This window comes from Pygoscelis adeliae, unplaced genomic scaffold (assembly GCF_000699105.1).
Source record: "Pygoscelis adeliae isolate BGI_AS28 unplaced genomic scaffold, ASM69910v1 Scaffold404, whole genome shotgun sequence".
Lineage (NCBI taxonomy): Eukaryota > Metazoa > Chordata > Aves > Sphenisciformes > Spheniscidae > Pygoscelis > Pygoscelis adeliae.
The window spans coordinates 425,748-442,947 of NW_008824598.1; the positions used below are offsets into that span (position 1 = coordinate 425,748).

General features: G+C 37.4%; 1 protein-coding gene across 10 annotated transcripts in view; it reads right to left on the reverse strand.

Annotated features, from left to right (window-relative positions):
• The window catches only part of SLMAP (sarcolemma associated protein), a 92,648-nt gene that overhangs the window by 53,024 nt on the left and 22,424 nt on the right, over positions 1-17,200 (reverse strand). For all 10 annotated transcript variants that reach the window (XM_009322301.1, XM_009322306.1, XM_009322302.1 and 7 more), the window contains exon 2: positions 541-688. In XM_009322301.1, coding sequence (XP_009320576.1) covers positions 541-688 — 148 coding nt within the window. The remainder of the gene's footprint in view (positions 1-540; positions 689-17,200) is intronic.

A 17,200-nucleotide genomic window follows, 5' to 3' on the forward strand; every position in this document is an offset into this window, starting at 1 on the left:
AGCCGCCCGCGGGGACACGGCAGCGCTACCGGCGAGGGCCGCAGGGCCCCGGCCTTCTGCCTCCCGACTACCTCATCCACAGCCAACCACAAATAAAGTAAAAACACCCTATTCCTGCTCGATTTGCTCTGCGAAACTTTAGTCACAAACTTGCTGCGTCATTCTGAAACACCTAACTGTCACACGCTTCACCACACAACTCCAAAAAACCACCGAGAGTTGCCCTGAACCCTGATGAGGGGTTTACGCTGCAAAGGAGCATAAAAATGGGAATAAGGAAATAAGTTTTGCTTATCTCAAAATTTTTGCTTCACAGAGAGACAACTTGCAAGTGATGCTCTCATTTTTATGTTCACTTGTTAATGTGGTAACACTAGCCGTGGCAATAATCAAAACAGCGCTAAGAAACAGCCTCTCTTATTCCCTTTGAGAGTTCTATGTATTTGAGAAGAAGATTGGATTGTAGTAAGATGTTCTAAATAAATACACTTGGGGGAAAAAAAAACAACAAAACAACCAAGAAATGATCCATACCCTTACCTTTCCGCGTGTTCTCCGTCACATCTACACCAAACTGGATGATGTCACCTGACATAATTTCACATGGTGGGCTTTCCTCAGATCCTCTACTCAGTCTCTGACTATTAATAAAGGTACCATTACTACTTTTAGTGTCTTGAAGATAGAACTGTAAAAACAAACAAAAAGAATAGTAAAGTATCTGGAAAAAAACAAAACAAGTATGATGAAACATGAGCTCCAGTAAAATTTTATTTGCTATAAAATATAGCTTCACCTCCCAATGTGGAAGAGGACAAGTGTATCAAACTCAACGCAGGATGCAACACCTTCACATTATCAAGAAATATTTGTATTTGATTTTTAGTTGTTTAACATATGATTGAATTCTAGCACATAGACTATGCAAATAATTGCTACAAACCGTACTTAACCTACTGCCTGCATGGAAAGGATCAGTCATTGTTAGCAACAACACCTTTTGCCACACATACATAAGAATTTATATTTATTTTGGTCAACACACAAAAATTCTAACTGCTCATACATTTAAGGTACTGGCGTTCCATGACAGAAACATGCTGCAGGGAAGACTAGCACGGAGGGCACAAGGAAAAGCTTTGGCAGAAGACAGAATTCAGGAATTGTAATTAGACCATGGTGAAACTAAGGAAAAAAAAAAAAGGATACTTCTACCTCTCAGCGATACTAGTTCACAGCATTAAGTTAATCTCAAGATTGCTGCATCATCAAGTATCTTTGTAAATATCCATTTGTAGAGTTAATTAAATTTTAATAGCAACTTATTGAATCTGAAACTGCTTATGACACAAGACTTCTAGTCAAAACTGCTGCATCTGAGAAGAGGTTACACGTGAGTCACCTGGCAGAAGATCAGAGTCACTGGCTGAGACCTGATGAGGAGACAGCATGAAAGAGGGGACTGGAATGTTACTAACCAGGCAGGTGTAACTACTGAAATGAATCACTTCCAGTAGTTCAAGATGACAATAGTTATTACAGGAACCTGATGGGATGGTAGAAACCCCTGCCTTCCTGCACGCATAAGGAATCTCATCAAGTCTCAAAGCAAGCATAAGGCTGGGGGAGAGATGTTGCCTTCAGAGAAATGAATGTATTCCCATGTTTTTCCTATGAAAGCAACTGATGATTTTTTTTCAGGATTCCATGCAAACTTTTCCGTGCTTTTATTTGCCTTTATTATCACACTCCTCAAAAAAAGTGAAATATAGCTCAAAATAATAAGCGTCGAGGGAAAAGGTGGGTTTAAAATTGAGTGAGAGACCAGCACTAGGACTCTTCAGATCTCATATTGGAAAATGACACCAAGCATGCGTATCTTACATGCTCGTCCTGAGTAGCACAAAGCAGTGCCCCTAACCTGAAAGCTTAAGTGCCACTGGGTCCGGAAGATGGGACTCAATACAGTAATCAAGGGGAATGCCAGCACAGGAAAGCTCAGCTAGGTGTACGCAATGACAGAATGAAAAGCAGCACATGAAAGATTTTTTTTCCAAGATATGCCTTTGATCTTAAATTGAAGAAAAAGAAAATAATCATCAGTCATATGTACATAAAGATGAAGGGTAAACACAAATTATAGATAGATCAAGAAATTATGGCTGCATTCACTGCATTAACAATCAGACCCACCCTACTCTAAATAATACTCCATATATTATGAAATACTATATATTACTATATAATAACATAATAGCATATAATATAGCTTTTATAACAGTTGTAGGTTTAAAAGCCAATCAAATTAATTAGCTTGTTCATTTACTAATCTGAAAGTACTGAACCCTCTCATGGTTCAGTGCAGAGATAATTATTTTTTTACTTCCTGTTTGTTTTCAGTTATCGTTCTGCTCCATTTGAAAATCCTTCTGTTATGAAAAAGTGAGTCACAAGCAAGGAGAAACAAACATGCTTGTGCTTATTTGTTCTTCCCCACCCTTTTCTTTCCTATGCATAATATCTGCCTTTTATCCCTCCAACTTTCTGATTAATCACTGTCCCTTGTAAACACACTTCTGCAGAATCTGCAGGCGGGGCACAGACAAGATAGCACAGGGAAATACAAGAGTGACCACAGGAAAGGAAGTGCAACAGAGCATCAGCAACACAAACCTTACAAAATACCAGTAGACTCTCAAAATTCAAACTGCAAAAAAAGGTCTGTAAACAAGTGGCCATAGAAAATACACATTAAATTTAATGTTATTAAATTTAATAATTAACAAATTAATGTCCATTTAACTGTATGCTGTTGAATTTCATTATGTAAATTTTAGAGAAGTGATGCTCTTAAAGTCTTTACAAACAGGATTAAAATACTCTCCTCTTCCTGCATCTAGTAAAGAAATAAGTAAAACCAACAACATGTTAATAAGCTGATGTCTAAGTAGAAACGTACTGACTTCCAGACTTCGCAAAAAGGATTCAAGTCATCATGTCTTTAATGTAGCAATTGGTCAGCAACCCACAGCACTGGTCCGTTTCATGCAGCAAATTCAAATGTTATTTCCATACTAGTTGTGAATCACTAGTTCAAATTATCTTAAAGGTCTATCCGTTCGTCACTTTTGTATCATTACTACAAGTTATCTCTAGAAAACAAAATTAAGCGCAAGCCCTGAAACAAACACCTGTAGAGAATAACTAGTATTTATGGTAGTATACTGCTATTTAATATACTATTAGTTATGCAGTATCCTTGGTGGGTTCTCCAATTTCCAAAACAACGCCTTTTACACAGCAGCTACGTAACACAGCGCCTTCTGTGAAACCAGCCCCATTTGTTCTTCCTGCTTTCCAGCACAAACCAACAAACTTCAGCAGCAGTGCCAGGTTTAAGAGTTATTATAAATCTTTCCCTTCCCCGATGCTCATTGCTGAGTTGCACCACCACCTCTTTAGTTGTACTGGCTGAAGCATTTGTTTAGTCACTGCAAACCAGTTTTGAGAGCTGATGCAAGTTATATGAGGAGGTGCTTAAGCCGGTACCGCCAGAAAAAAGGGCAGCATATACTGACCTAATTACACTTGCTTTTATAATTCACACTTCCCTTCAGATCAAACTAAAGTCCCAGCCCGTTTGTGCCTCATATTAACAACTAGTCCAATTTAAAGCGGAGAGGATAGCTCATGAACATTCATAACACCTCAGCTTTTGAGGACTGTTAAAGAATTATCACAACCTTAATTCAGATCACAACTATATATAGTTTGAGTGGTAGCTTTCCCTCTTTCTTAAAATACAAGGTAACATACAACTATTTAAGAAACTTACTCTCCAGTATCGTAACACCTCCTCAGATAGAAAAAGAAATCCCAGCCCACATTTCCTCCTTAGTAATTTATGTTCTTGTGATAGTTTGCATCCTCTCTCATTTATAACCCATTAACTCAATTAACTGCAGACATTCTACCATGCTGCTTCCACAAGACTTATGGAGACTTTAGAATAAAGTCAAACTTGCAGTTCATCAGTACACTCAATCTTCTCCAGTACAGTCCATCTTCTCTAGAAACCACAGTAAGGAAGTTTCAAAAAAACCTACATATTTTTGTTTCCATGTTTTACAAGGAATTATGTATTAATTTTACAAATCTAGTATTTATCATATTTCCAGTTAATATTCAGTTTTGCAAATTGAACAAAAGAACCTCCTCTGCTTTGACCTGTGGTGTATAAAAATCACATTCCATTTAAGTTCCATTGCTTTCTAGGTCAATGATTCAGAAGAGTACCACCAACTTGCTAAATCACAGTCTACATTTTACTTTCATGCAGTTAGATAGCACTACAACTTTTACCCCTGTAACAAATTCCTAGTATTTCCTGATTAACGAAATAGAAAAATTCTTCCACAGAGATCCCAGATTATAATACATTAAACTTATGCACATACAATATATGAATCCTAGCTGATATTAGGAAGTTACAAAATTGCTATGCTCCAGAAGGACCAATTTTAACTTCACCTATGACAAGTAAGTAGACTGTTTTCTTCAAAGAAATAAAAACAAGTAACAACAACAACAAAAAACATTCTGCTTGATGACTACTACTCTAACATCTACCAAGAGGTAGGCTGAAGATAACTCCTTACTTAGCCTGACAAGTAAGAAAGCCACGAAGCGTTTTGTTTCCCAAGCCATATGCAGTTCTGGTATAGGATGAGGCACTTCTGAAGGATCTCAGAGAAGACAAAGGATGGGCTCAGAGCTGCACAGAAAATCTTGAAAAGAAAGCACACTTTTTCAGTGATTTAATCACCTGGCTTTAATTACAGTACAACACAAGGGTAGAACAAGCAACTGACGAGCTTTTGTTTTAATATCTTATTACAAGACCTGCTTTTAGCACCGCTTTTTTCGTCTTTATCTTGATGATATACAGCATGTCTCAATATGTGGCATTATTTCACCGAGCCTCAAACTAGACATTTAACATGAAGTTCTAGAATTAGCCTAAAATATAGCCAAAAGCATCATTGAAAATGAACTTTTAATTAACTTGCTAGTTTAACATTTTAGCTTTCTCAGAACAAAATTAAAATCTCAAAATAACAGCAGTGCATAATAATCAATCACACACTCAAAGGCCAAAGATATCAGAGACCTTTCTGTTGCACAACTGCTCATTACAAGATAAAGATGGAGAGTAAGTGCTCCACATACAGAACAACAGAAAAAATAATCAATGTTTAAAGAGTAAGTGCTCTATTAATGACTTCTTAACTGTTTAAACAGTGTTTTTTCAAATACTCTTATGGCGTAACTACCCTAAGTACAATACAATGAACAAAAGAACCTCAGGACTCTTCTAGGGTAGAACTGTACCAGTACTGCAGTAAGGCAGTAAATCAAGAATGGCGATCAAGACAGACTCACAAAAAACTGCTATCACTATGTATAGCTGTCCTTTTCCATTTTAAGAGCACATTACTGCCACTCCATCTAACCCAGCTTGAAACTGCAGTTCAGGACAATTACACTGAGAATTACAGTGAGGAGAATTACTGGAGAACTGAGACAGTTTGTCAGCAGAGATGCGAGATTCACTCCATGAAGAGGAACAAATTTTACATCTAAAAATGCAGACATAGACCACAGCATATATTTAAACATATTTCAGCCTCATTCCATAGCTGAATTAATAATTAAGCAAATAATAAGCACCAAAATGTAGGTCATTGCCTCTTTTACAGAAAGTCAATCATTAATTTTATTCATTCAATGTATTTTCACTGCCTAGACAACTAACATAGAAAGAGAATCCCAATTTCAGGACCTCCTAGTTTACCATTCTTTTCTTCATCTCTTATTTTCTGTGTGAAAGAAGCATACACAGCTCCCACGTGCATCAGAGCCCTGTTATACAGGCTTTGAGGCATTAGTTTAAACCAGAAGGATTTAAATTAGTTCATCAAAAACTGAACTATAGTCACTAAGGAGATGGAAACTTAATTTTTGCCATGTTTACTACCACAAAGGGGCAGCAGGGCTGTCAGCTAGAGCAATTAAGCCATAAAATGCTGCAATTAAGATGGCAGATTCTTCCCCTACTCATGCTACAAACTAAATGATCAACCATTAAACAATTAATGCTGGCATTACAAATGCACCCCCTGAGTACTAAAGCTAATACTCAAATGCAGCAAGTAAATGGGGATCTAAAAATTGGAATATTTGCCCTAAAGTAATACTTCAGTCCAAAATTGGACTGAGTAGTACAACTGTGTTTGTCTACTTGTTTCACACTGAGCATTCTACTAGGAGACGAAGTACATGGGCTTTGCACAATCTGAATTGTGCACAAAGATTTTAAAATAATATATAATGGGGTCAAACCAAGATGGCCAACGTTTATCACACTGCAGCCAGACAGCTTTTTCTCCCATACAATTAAAAGATTACTTTATCTTCCTTGAAGTGTTAACACTTCTCATTTTGGGAGCAGCACTTCCGCTAGCAGAGTACACTGTGCAAACCACACTGAATTCCAGGTCGCTCCTTTGGCTGTAAGATAGAGATGTTCAAATGCTAAATTATCTCCAGATCCAATTGATTGAGTTCCTCATTCTGGTCTGCTTAGACACATCCTAAATTCCTTTCCTCTCACTTGCCTAACTCCACCCACCTATCAAGGAAGTAGAAGTATTTGTCTCCATAAGCAAGCATAATTCACAGGGTGGGGTACATCAAGTAAAATTGCTTTTCTATTTAGTCTTTTATATCTTAAACACATGGATCTAATAGCTCTTTGCTTGCTAAACACCAGCTCCTTCAATTTAGAAACAAAACTAGTGCGCTAACTTTTGAGTTCTTAGTAAATCTCCTTTTTAAAATTATTCTAGCTACCTGAGGCAGGCACAGGCTGTGAAACTAGAAGTGACCAGCTCTGAAAGGTTTTTCCAATCAGATTGAACAAACTGAAGGAGCGGCAGACAGCTATTCAGGGACCGTAAGTATTGAGGGTCCCCAGAGAGAACCACAACTTGTTAGTAGTTTTCAGTAACTTCTTTGGAAAATAAACTTAACCACTCTTTCTATGCAGTAAATAAGAAAAAAGGAAAAAGTGAACCTTCGTTGACATAGCACTGGACAAAAAAATATTCACCCTAAACTTCCAACTGAAAGTGTAAGCCTAACCTAAATCCAGCTACTCTGATGAGAAAGGTTAAAATCCTCAGCTACACCCAGGAATTCAGTGCTATGCTTCCAAACCTGCCAGTAGCTCCAAGGGGCAGGAAGGAGAGGACAGCAGTGAACATGCACTTCTGCTGACCACGTTGTTCAGTGTCTGTTTACACCTTGGAGTTTTGTTGACTGTACTGCCAGGACAACCCTGCCAGTTGCTCATACCTGTTGTCAAGCAAAATAAACTGTGGCAGTAAAAGCAGTTTTGTACCAGCATAACTGAATCTGGGTATAAACAGTTCAGCCTTTTCTGGATGTATTTGAAGTGCTGTAAAGTATTAATCCCTCTGCTGCTTGCTGTGTCCTGATAGTTCAAGTGCTTTGACGTCCACTACAGGCCCTGTCATTCAGCTTAACTTTTGGCTGAGATAACTCAGCAGACTTTGCCTGAAAAGGACACGGGGCTATGATGGGGAAGGGAAGACAGGCTGGATTTGTGGGGAGGAGGCAGAACCACCTTAGGTAGAGGAGCAATGCCAAACACCGAGAGGCACTAACAGCTTAAACTGTGCACAAAACATATGTTTGCCCACAACCTTGAGTTGCTCTAGTGAGTTCCTTGGTAGCAAAATGTCATCTTCCTCAACAAAACAGAACAAACATTTCCAGGTGTGTTGTACCTGCAAACAGTTCAGCACAGACCTTTCTTTTGATATACTACATTGCAATACTTATCCTAACTGGTGAGTTCTACAGATACACCTATCAGAATTCTAAATAATGGCATATTGAAAACATTCACAAAATAGAAAAACATAAATGACAGCATGTTTGCAGGGTTAATACTGTCTCAAACCTGTTGTGCCCATTAGGCAAAAGCATTTACTTTCTAAACCACTATTCAAACCCCACATTTGCTAATAGTTCTAACTGAACTTACTGGTCTGAAGGTGAAAAGCTCAGGACTCAAGGTTACTATTAATCAATAGCTCTATACTATTCTTCAATATTTGCAGTTATCCACATAATCTACTTTACATCAGGAAAATTCAGAAACAGGATATCAGACATTTACTTTAAAAGTATTTTTAAATTTGTATGAGGAAGTGGTCATTATTAACAGAAAGGCTACTAAAAAGACTAAGCAATACTTTTTAATTATTCCATTTTAGAACAAGCTATGTGGAGCTTAAAAGCATTCTATTTAAATGGTTTGGGCTATTTATTATCAGATAAAATTCTTGAGCTGTACTGTTGCATTTCTCAAAGTAATTCATATTAAAGAGACTGGCAGAAGATGGCTAAAAGTTTAAGTTTAGGAACTCAAACTATATCACAACCCAAGTTCTCTAGTTTGTAACAGAAGCAAAAACCCATGGTCACAATTTAAAGCTTGCGGAGATATATAAAAGAATGAGGATGAAGATCTGTACTGCTTATCTCAAAAAATTTGCTGTAATCATGCATTGTTGCCCTCAACTTCAAACCATAGTCCCACACAGCTTTCACAATCACTATACCATTCAAGACAGGTCTTCAATTCACATGTGGTAATGGACAAAAGAAACAAGGCAGCTGAACCCACCATCCTAGTTATCTGCTCCTTACCCATCACAGAAAGCGAAGTTGGCTTAATGGCAGGGACAGCTGAACAATTCAGCATGGTTTTAGAATTCCTACCATTTTCAGTTTGCTTAATTTGGTTGGTATATAACAATGACCTGGGCTAAAAATGAGCATACTTCAGAAACTGGTTCCTAAGTCATATACTCACACCTCCCGCAGCAGCATCATCATTCAAGAAGAGAACAGCAGAGAGCAGGCTGTATTTACAATGTCAACCATCTGATTTCTGTCAATTGTTATACATCAGAATCTTAAGACCTTAAAGTACATTTCACACCAGAATTTGGATTTCTCTGTCTGAAGTTGGAGTAAATTAAGAAAACCATGATGACCTACATCATCTTTGCTTTCATAAAATATAAGGAAACAAATTGCATTACAATTCCTAGAACCCCCAACATCCCCAATGATCAATACAGAACTGTACAAACATCACTAACCCACATTCAGATTTCATTTATTTACTTTAGCTCTAAAAGGAACTAACAGCACTCCAAACACCTAGAACAACAAAACTTCTGGAAAAAATATAGTAGTATTATGATGACGGTAATTTATATGGAAAAAGTTCTTTCATACGAGATGATCATCAGAGGATACCAACATTAAAGTAACAGATTATACTGAAGACAGTGCTTTTAGTCTATGTGCATTCATCCAAAACTTTGCACAAAAGGTGCCCAAGTCCTGTCTTTTTTTTTTTTTTTTTTTTTAAACAAAAAAACCCTGGAACCAACATGAATAGAAACATTATCCAAAAGGGTGGTTCTCCTTGGTAACCTATTTGCCCCCACCCTCCTCTGGCAGGACTGGTGGCATTCAAGTAGCCTCACAAACTCTATTTTCTAGAAACAACAATTTGTAACCTAACTTGACAGTTAACTCCTCCCTATAATCACATTCCGTAATGGCAAAATACAGTAAAACACCTAGTCACAGAAGAACAAGTCCTGACCACCCTCTATTACACAGTAACACCTCATTCCTCAAAATTCTGTAATAAGTACATTCACGTAGAAGATTCACACTGAAGGATATGACCTAAAGCAATCCTAGGCATGGTACGCAATATTCATTTCTTTTACTGAATAAAGTTTTCTGAATAAAGGTTTCTGTGGTAAACAGAAGGTGTGGAATAAAAGTAGTTCAAAAAGGTAAAAGTTACTCATGAGCGCTAATCTATCCACAGGTTATTCAAATAATCCAGAAAGGCATTCACTGTCAAAAGGAGCAGGATGACAAGATACTCCCCAAAAACCCCCAAGATAAAATGTTTTATCTCAAAACGTGACAACACCATGCAAAAATAGATCTCTCTCCACATCAATGTCACTAGTTTTGATACAAAAGTCTTTTTTTACAAAGAGATTTAGAGGAAGAGTTCTAATTAACAAGTAATTTGGTTTATATATAGCTGACTGACTTTCTACAGTAAGACATCTGTCACCATAGTTACTAATTACTACTCTTTAGAATACCTCTTTTACTTAACTTTTGTCCTCACAGTTCACAAGAATTCCTGAAAATCAGCCTTCTGCTACAAATGCTGGGTGGTTTCAGGACAATTAGAAAAAAAATTATATTTATTCTCTTCACAGCTGAATCAAAGTCTGTCTCTTCACATATGCCATGCTTTAAAACTTCCTTTTGTAAGTAAATCACAAAATAGACTAAGGACATTAACAGCCTCAGAAAAGGAGATGCAACTCCATTCTGAATATAGACAAAGCAGAAAAGTTTCCGACAAAAAAAAATTCCCCAACTCAGTGCTATTTATAGCAAATTTTCTTGAGGAAAACAAAAAATGATCTGAATTTTCATCCTACATGAAAATTCTCAAGTCGAATTTTCATTCTATGTGAAATTCTCATCCTGAAGATGCTTAGAGATTAAGGTATATTACTACTTTAAGTGCTAAGCTAAAATATATTAACAATAAAATGCAATCAAGGGAAAGATTCCTGAGAAATAATTACTCACACATGGTCCCAAGATGCTCAAATTGACTCATTAGAATACAAAAGCAATATAATGAAGACACTCACTTTGTATTACTGCTGTCATAGACAACAATATCATAACACAACATACAAAGACTTGGAAAAAAATTTCCTGCCCCATATTAAAAACCTGGCAAGTGTCATGGACTCATAAAAACAGTTTAAAAAATAGATAAAAAAACAGGTTTCTAGAAGGATATTGTACTTGTTGCAAAGAAGTTGTTCTGCTCTATTTCATTAAGGAAGCTCAGTCTCTTGTTAACGCAAGCCATTTATACAGCTACATATCACATATCACTGTGATACTAGTGATTACTTTGTATAATTTACATCAACTTCTATCACCACATCAAACATTTACCCTGGGGAAAACATACGGACAAGGTGACTTTCAGAGGTTTCTCTTAAAGTTACTGTGTTCTCTATATTAATCAATTACGGAAATATACTGCAACTTAATATGGCTTTAAAATAAAGAAAAGAAACAAAACACCTTAATAGGCCATTACCCAGAAATCCAGGCTTCTTCAGGATAATCACTTAAGATAATAACTTCTAAGTTTAAAATATTGCTGAAATACTCATCAATCCTGATGCCCTTTCATGAATACTTTCCTCCAAAACTAGACTGAAAGCTAAATACTATTGTTTACTATAATATATTTAATGAGAGTTTGGCAATGTGACATACTCAAACTTTGCAATAACAAAAGTAAACATTATCTTGAAGTGTACAAAATCCCAAAGACTGCACTTGTAGGATGCATGTGTCCAGATTAAAAAAATAAAGAATTATAAGCCCTGCAAAGAGCAGGTTCCCATATATAACTCTAATTTCTCTTCAAATGTATGTTCCTAAAGGTTGGCAATTTATCATTGCAATTTACTCTTACCTTCCAGTGGCAAAAGCACCTGTACTAAAATTCTGCACTAGGGAAAAATGCTAAGACTATCCAGAGAACTAAAATTTTTGTTCTTAAATTCACAATCAAGAAGAGGTTAAACTTGGCAGTTACATTCTTTGACCAACTTTATACAGTGCGAGATAAAAATAAACTGTGGTCTTGACTCCAACTACAGCAATGAGAAGTACAACATAAAAAGGGAGATTTATCATGTTTGGACATAGCTTTGCCCTAATTTAAGACCAGAGGTAAATGGTCTCTCCTGGTCTTTAAATTTTAAGAGACTAACCTTATTAAAACCTTGCATAAATAGAAAATAAAACCAAAGATCTACAACACCTACTAAAATAAACTCTGAACTGTTTTAGTGGGAAAACATTGGAGAATAGGCAGAAGTGACAGAAAAGCAGAAGATAAATGAAAAACAAATGTTTAAAAAAAAAGGAAATCTTGAAATACTATCAGGATCTGGCACAGTAAATACTTAGAAAGAAAAATACAACACTAACATTATGCATTGTTTCTGCTTCCTCAAAAATCTTGAATTAACGAGATAACTAAGTGATTAGCAAAAAATTAACTGAAACTGAAATTTTCCTTAGGAAATTTGCATTACTAAACTTCTATCAGCAAACAATTACCTTTTTCATTTGCAAGCAAATTGGAGAAAAACCACAACACCAGGTGAAGAGCCAAAAGAAAAGATCTACTTATATGAAAGCAAAAAATATGAGGCAGCTCATTAGTTTATCAGGAAACTCCAACTCTCAACCACAATCCCAGACATTTCAAGGCAGGTGCAGTACTGCAAAAGCTGCTTAACGATCTTGCTACACACTGCCAAGTTTCTCCAATTAGTTAATCATTACATCTAACTGTAATGATTTACTCCTCGCAAAGAAAAATCTCTTCTCACATGTTCACTTTTCAACTGTATAGAGAGTAAAGGGAGAAGTTCTTGAAACTATTTCAACCTTTCCTCATTTCTACTCCTTCTACATAAGGTACTGTGTTTACCTACTATTATTAATTCCATATTGCTGCTGTTTTATGACAGAGAAAACTCCCAGTGATCACACAATTCAGATAAAGGAAAAAACCCACAGATTTCACAAACACCTCCAAATGCAACAGTGGTTTGGTATCGTCACAATACTGCTACATAGAAACACTAAAAATACCCTGAAGAATTTATGAAGTTGTCTCCCTTTTAGCAAGGGACATAATCCATGTGAAAGGACTTTTCTAATGTGACTACAGTATTTTTTTTTTTAAACAAACATCTGCAGCAGGTCTAGTTAATTCATTTTGCATAAAGCCAAGATGTCTTGCTTTGGGACATCATCTGCTCCTGAACTATTTATTAACAGATGATAGGTGTCACAAGGAAAATAATGTTCAGCACATTTCTGAACTACAGTTAAAATGACTATACTGAGGATAAGCTTAATGTTATGGTGATATAAATTCAATGCGGCCAATGAAGATGCAGAAGTGCAAGTCCTAACTCAAAAGAACTGCCTAAGTACAAATGACACTGTACTAATTTTAATCATGTCAAACTAGATATTTTTGTAGCAGGTCCAAACCACAAATACTACCAAAATAAAGTACAGTGAGTGCACTGCACACTTCCTCATACTGAAAACAAGGGGTCACCAGAGCACTATGCTCCTCCATGTTTTCCTGAAGACTTCTCTGCATCAAGTAAGGACCAAAACTTTTTAAAAAAAAAACCACCTAAATTTAATTTATTTTCATTCTGTGTTTTGAACTTCAGCATTCCATACAGAGAGCAAATGCAGTTAACTGGAAACCAAACACCATCAGAGAAGGGTGCGGCTCCATCCAAAGACGGAAAATTCATTTTCCAGCATAGAGGAGAAATTTGACAATTGGGAGTTTAATATTTGTACTCAAGGCACTGCCAAGCCATACCTCCAACAAAGTGAGAGCGAAAATAGTCTGGGAGGAGGCTGTATTTATTTGCAATGCATTCTTGGGTCAAGATTTTCAAAGCAAGCAGTAATTGAATGCTGGTATTCATGAACAAAGGCAGATTATTCTGGTGTTCCTTTGAGATCAACAATTTTACAATAAAAAAAGATTAATTTTTAAGCTTAAGCAAAGAAATACCTATAGCATGCATCCACATACTGAGATGGATCTGCCAGCAATGTGAGAGATTGTATGAGCTGATTTTTGATAGGCAATCTTAGAGAATGTTAGTCAGACATTTCTTTAGCTGTGTCCTACTGCCTTCAGAACAAGGGGCAGGTGCTGCAGCCTTCTCAACGGTTCAGAACATTAGAACAACCCCAGCGGACAGAGGAAGGGGCAGAGCGCAGATAAGATGTTCAAGGATATGGTAATTACAATTTCAAACACAGTGGCTCATGATTCATACCAGTCTTAGTCGAGGGCAAAAATCACATGCATGGTACCTTGGGTTTACAGATTAAAAGGTTTGCTAACACGGCAAAACTTGCCAAGGTAATTATTCCAGTACAGTTTTCCACACAGACAAGAGTATTTCAATGTCTTTTTTCTAGCTATTTTCCATCATACCCACAAAGTCATCAGGGACATCGCACTGATAACACTGTGCCCATGAATTTTATTCTTCAGACAAGCTAAAAAAACAAACCTGAATGCCTTCTAAAATATCTTTGTCAATAAAAAAGTACTTAGAACACATGGCAAGTGCCCATGACCAATCTGCCAGTGGGCACAAGGAGCAGGGGCAAGGGAATTGCAAAGTACTGCTGGCAGTCTCACACCCTTTCAGCTGTAAAGCCTGGGAGTAGTCATCTGCACCTCTCAGAAATACATTACCAAGTCTTGCAATTTTTTGTACTAAATGTGCCATATTTCCCCCTAAAACATTGAAAACATTTTTCAAAGTACAAAAAGAACCTCTTTCTAGCACCAGTGGTTCTAGATTGTCAGTCTAAGAGGAAATATCCTTCATCATAAATCTTAAAGGAAAACTGATGTTTTAGTTCTTTAAACAGCTGTCAAGTAATTTTCCAAATGGCAGATCCTTCCAGGTATGAAAACCAGAGACACCTCCAACCACCTATATGCAGATTTCAGGTCACACTGTCCAACTGACAAAACACAATATAACAGTTTTCTTACCAAAATGTTATGCATTTTTAATGGCTAGAAACATACAGTGAAATTTTCCACAGTTCACCTCCTAAAAGCAGTGATATTAAGTTGCTGATACTATGTACCTTGAATCACTTAGGTCATTCTTTATATTTCAATATCATCATCAGAAGAGTTATTTCCATTTCCCCCCCCCATTTTTTTTTTTAAAACAAAGCAGCTAGGATGACCTTGATAGTTTTTTTATTCCAAATTGATTTAATTAAAAAAAAGGATGGGGGATGACAGGGAAAGAAGACATAAGTACAGATAGTTTTAATCCTGAAAAGCATACGCAAAATTATAGAAAGGTGACTAGTCTCTCTGACTACCAAGCTTTTCCATGCAGCTACCAATTCAGGGAACTTGTCCCGCTCAACGCAGAAAGCTGGTATATTGTTCACCCATGAATGAAGGGTTATCAAGTGATTTTTCTCATTAATTCAGTTGTGATGCTTTGAACTAGACAAAACAAGGGCAGTTGTAGAGAAAACATGAAGCAAAAAAATCATTCTGCCTACCAAAAAAATCACAAGAACAAATTAACATAGGCGGGCTGAAGGAATTGAATACTTTTCAAACATCCACTCACCTGAAAGTTGAATCCAAAGCCTCATCAAAAGGTTATAAGTGCCACTATATACAACTGCCATGCAGTAGCCAAAGGCACATCCCCAAACATGGCAACCAGCACACCAATAAGGCACTAAAGTTAATCTCGTAAGATTAGAAAATAAACTAAATTACACAATAAATCCATCAAGATTTTTTTTTTATTTCTGTCATAATAATTATGGGTGGTATTTCTCTATCAAATTATATAATAGCATATTATGTTTTCTCTGTACAATCCTGGTGTTATTCAGTTGTCATGGAAGTAGCATGCCGGTCCACAGACCAATGAACATATTGGTACTGTAAAAAACACAACCCATGTAATCATTTGCAAGCAAGAATCATTGAATCCCTTCCCTAAGCATGAAAATGCCTTTTCTTTTTACTATTTAAACCTGAGCTACAACCACTAGAGGGCAACATAATTATACACACTCTCTCCCAGATTTGGTAAAGCAAACCAATTCAACAAAAACGTACATCTCAGAAACTAAAATTGAAGACTGTTTATATTATGAAGGTGGGTTTTTTTAATACTGAAATTTCCCTTAATTATAGCACGTATACTGTGCGTTGTCTAAACTATTAATCCCATCTTTACAGTCTAGAGCCTCAAACACAAGCTACAACATTCACATTAACAATTATCCTACTTCAGATTTTAAAATTAGGTTTCTCAACTTGAATGTTCCTGCTACTGAAATTATGCAAGTTACTGAAATTCTACCCAGAATAAGCAAGCATGTGTAAAAATCAGAATGCTGTCAAAGCCTTTTCATATTAAATATAGAAATTGAACTTCCTCATCAATGGTAAAAAATATCTAGCTAGAAATTGGCCATATGAATCATAGAATAGAATCATAGAATGGTTTGGGTTGAAAGGGACCTTAAAGATCATCTAGTTCCAACCCCCCTACCATGGGCAGGGACGCCTTCCACTAGACCAGGTTGCTCAAAGCCCCATCCAACCTGGCCTTGAACACTTCCAGGAATGGGGCATCCACAGCTTCTCCGGGTAACCTGCTCCAGTGCCTCACCACCCTCACAGTGAAGAATTTCTTCCTTATATCTAACCTAAATCTACCCTCTTTCAGTTTAAAGCCATTCCCCCTTGTCCTGTCACTACACGCCCTTGTAAAAAGGCCCTCCCCAGCTTTCTTCTTGTAGGCCCCCTTCAGGTACTGGAAGGCTGCTATAAGGTCTCCCCGGAGCCTTCTCTTCTCCAGGCTAAACAACCTCAACTCTCTCAGCCTGTCTTCATAGGAGAGGTGCTCAATCCCTCTAATCATCTTCATGGCCCTCCTCTGGACTTGCTCCAACAGGTCCATGTCCTTCTTATGCTGGGGGCCCCAGAGCTGAACACAGTACTCCAGGTGGGGTCTCACCAGAGCGGAGTAGAGGGGCAGAATCCCCTCCCTCGACCTGCTGGCCACGCTTCTTTTGATGCAGCCCAGGATACGATTGGCCTTCTGGGCTGCGAGCGCACATTGCTGGGTCATGTGGAGCTTCTCATCAACCAACACTCCCAAGTCCTTCTCCTCAGGCCTGCTCTCAATCCATTCTCCGCCCAGCCTGTGTCTGTGCTTGGGATTTCCCCGACCCATGTGCAGGACCTTGCACTCGGCCTTGTTGAACTTCATGAGGTTCGCACAGGCCCACCGCTCAAGCCTGTCAAGGTCCCCCTGGATGGCATCCCTTCCCTCCAGCG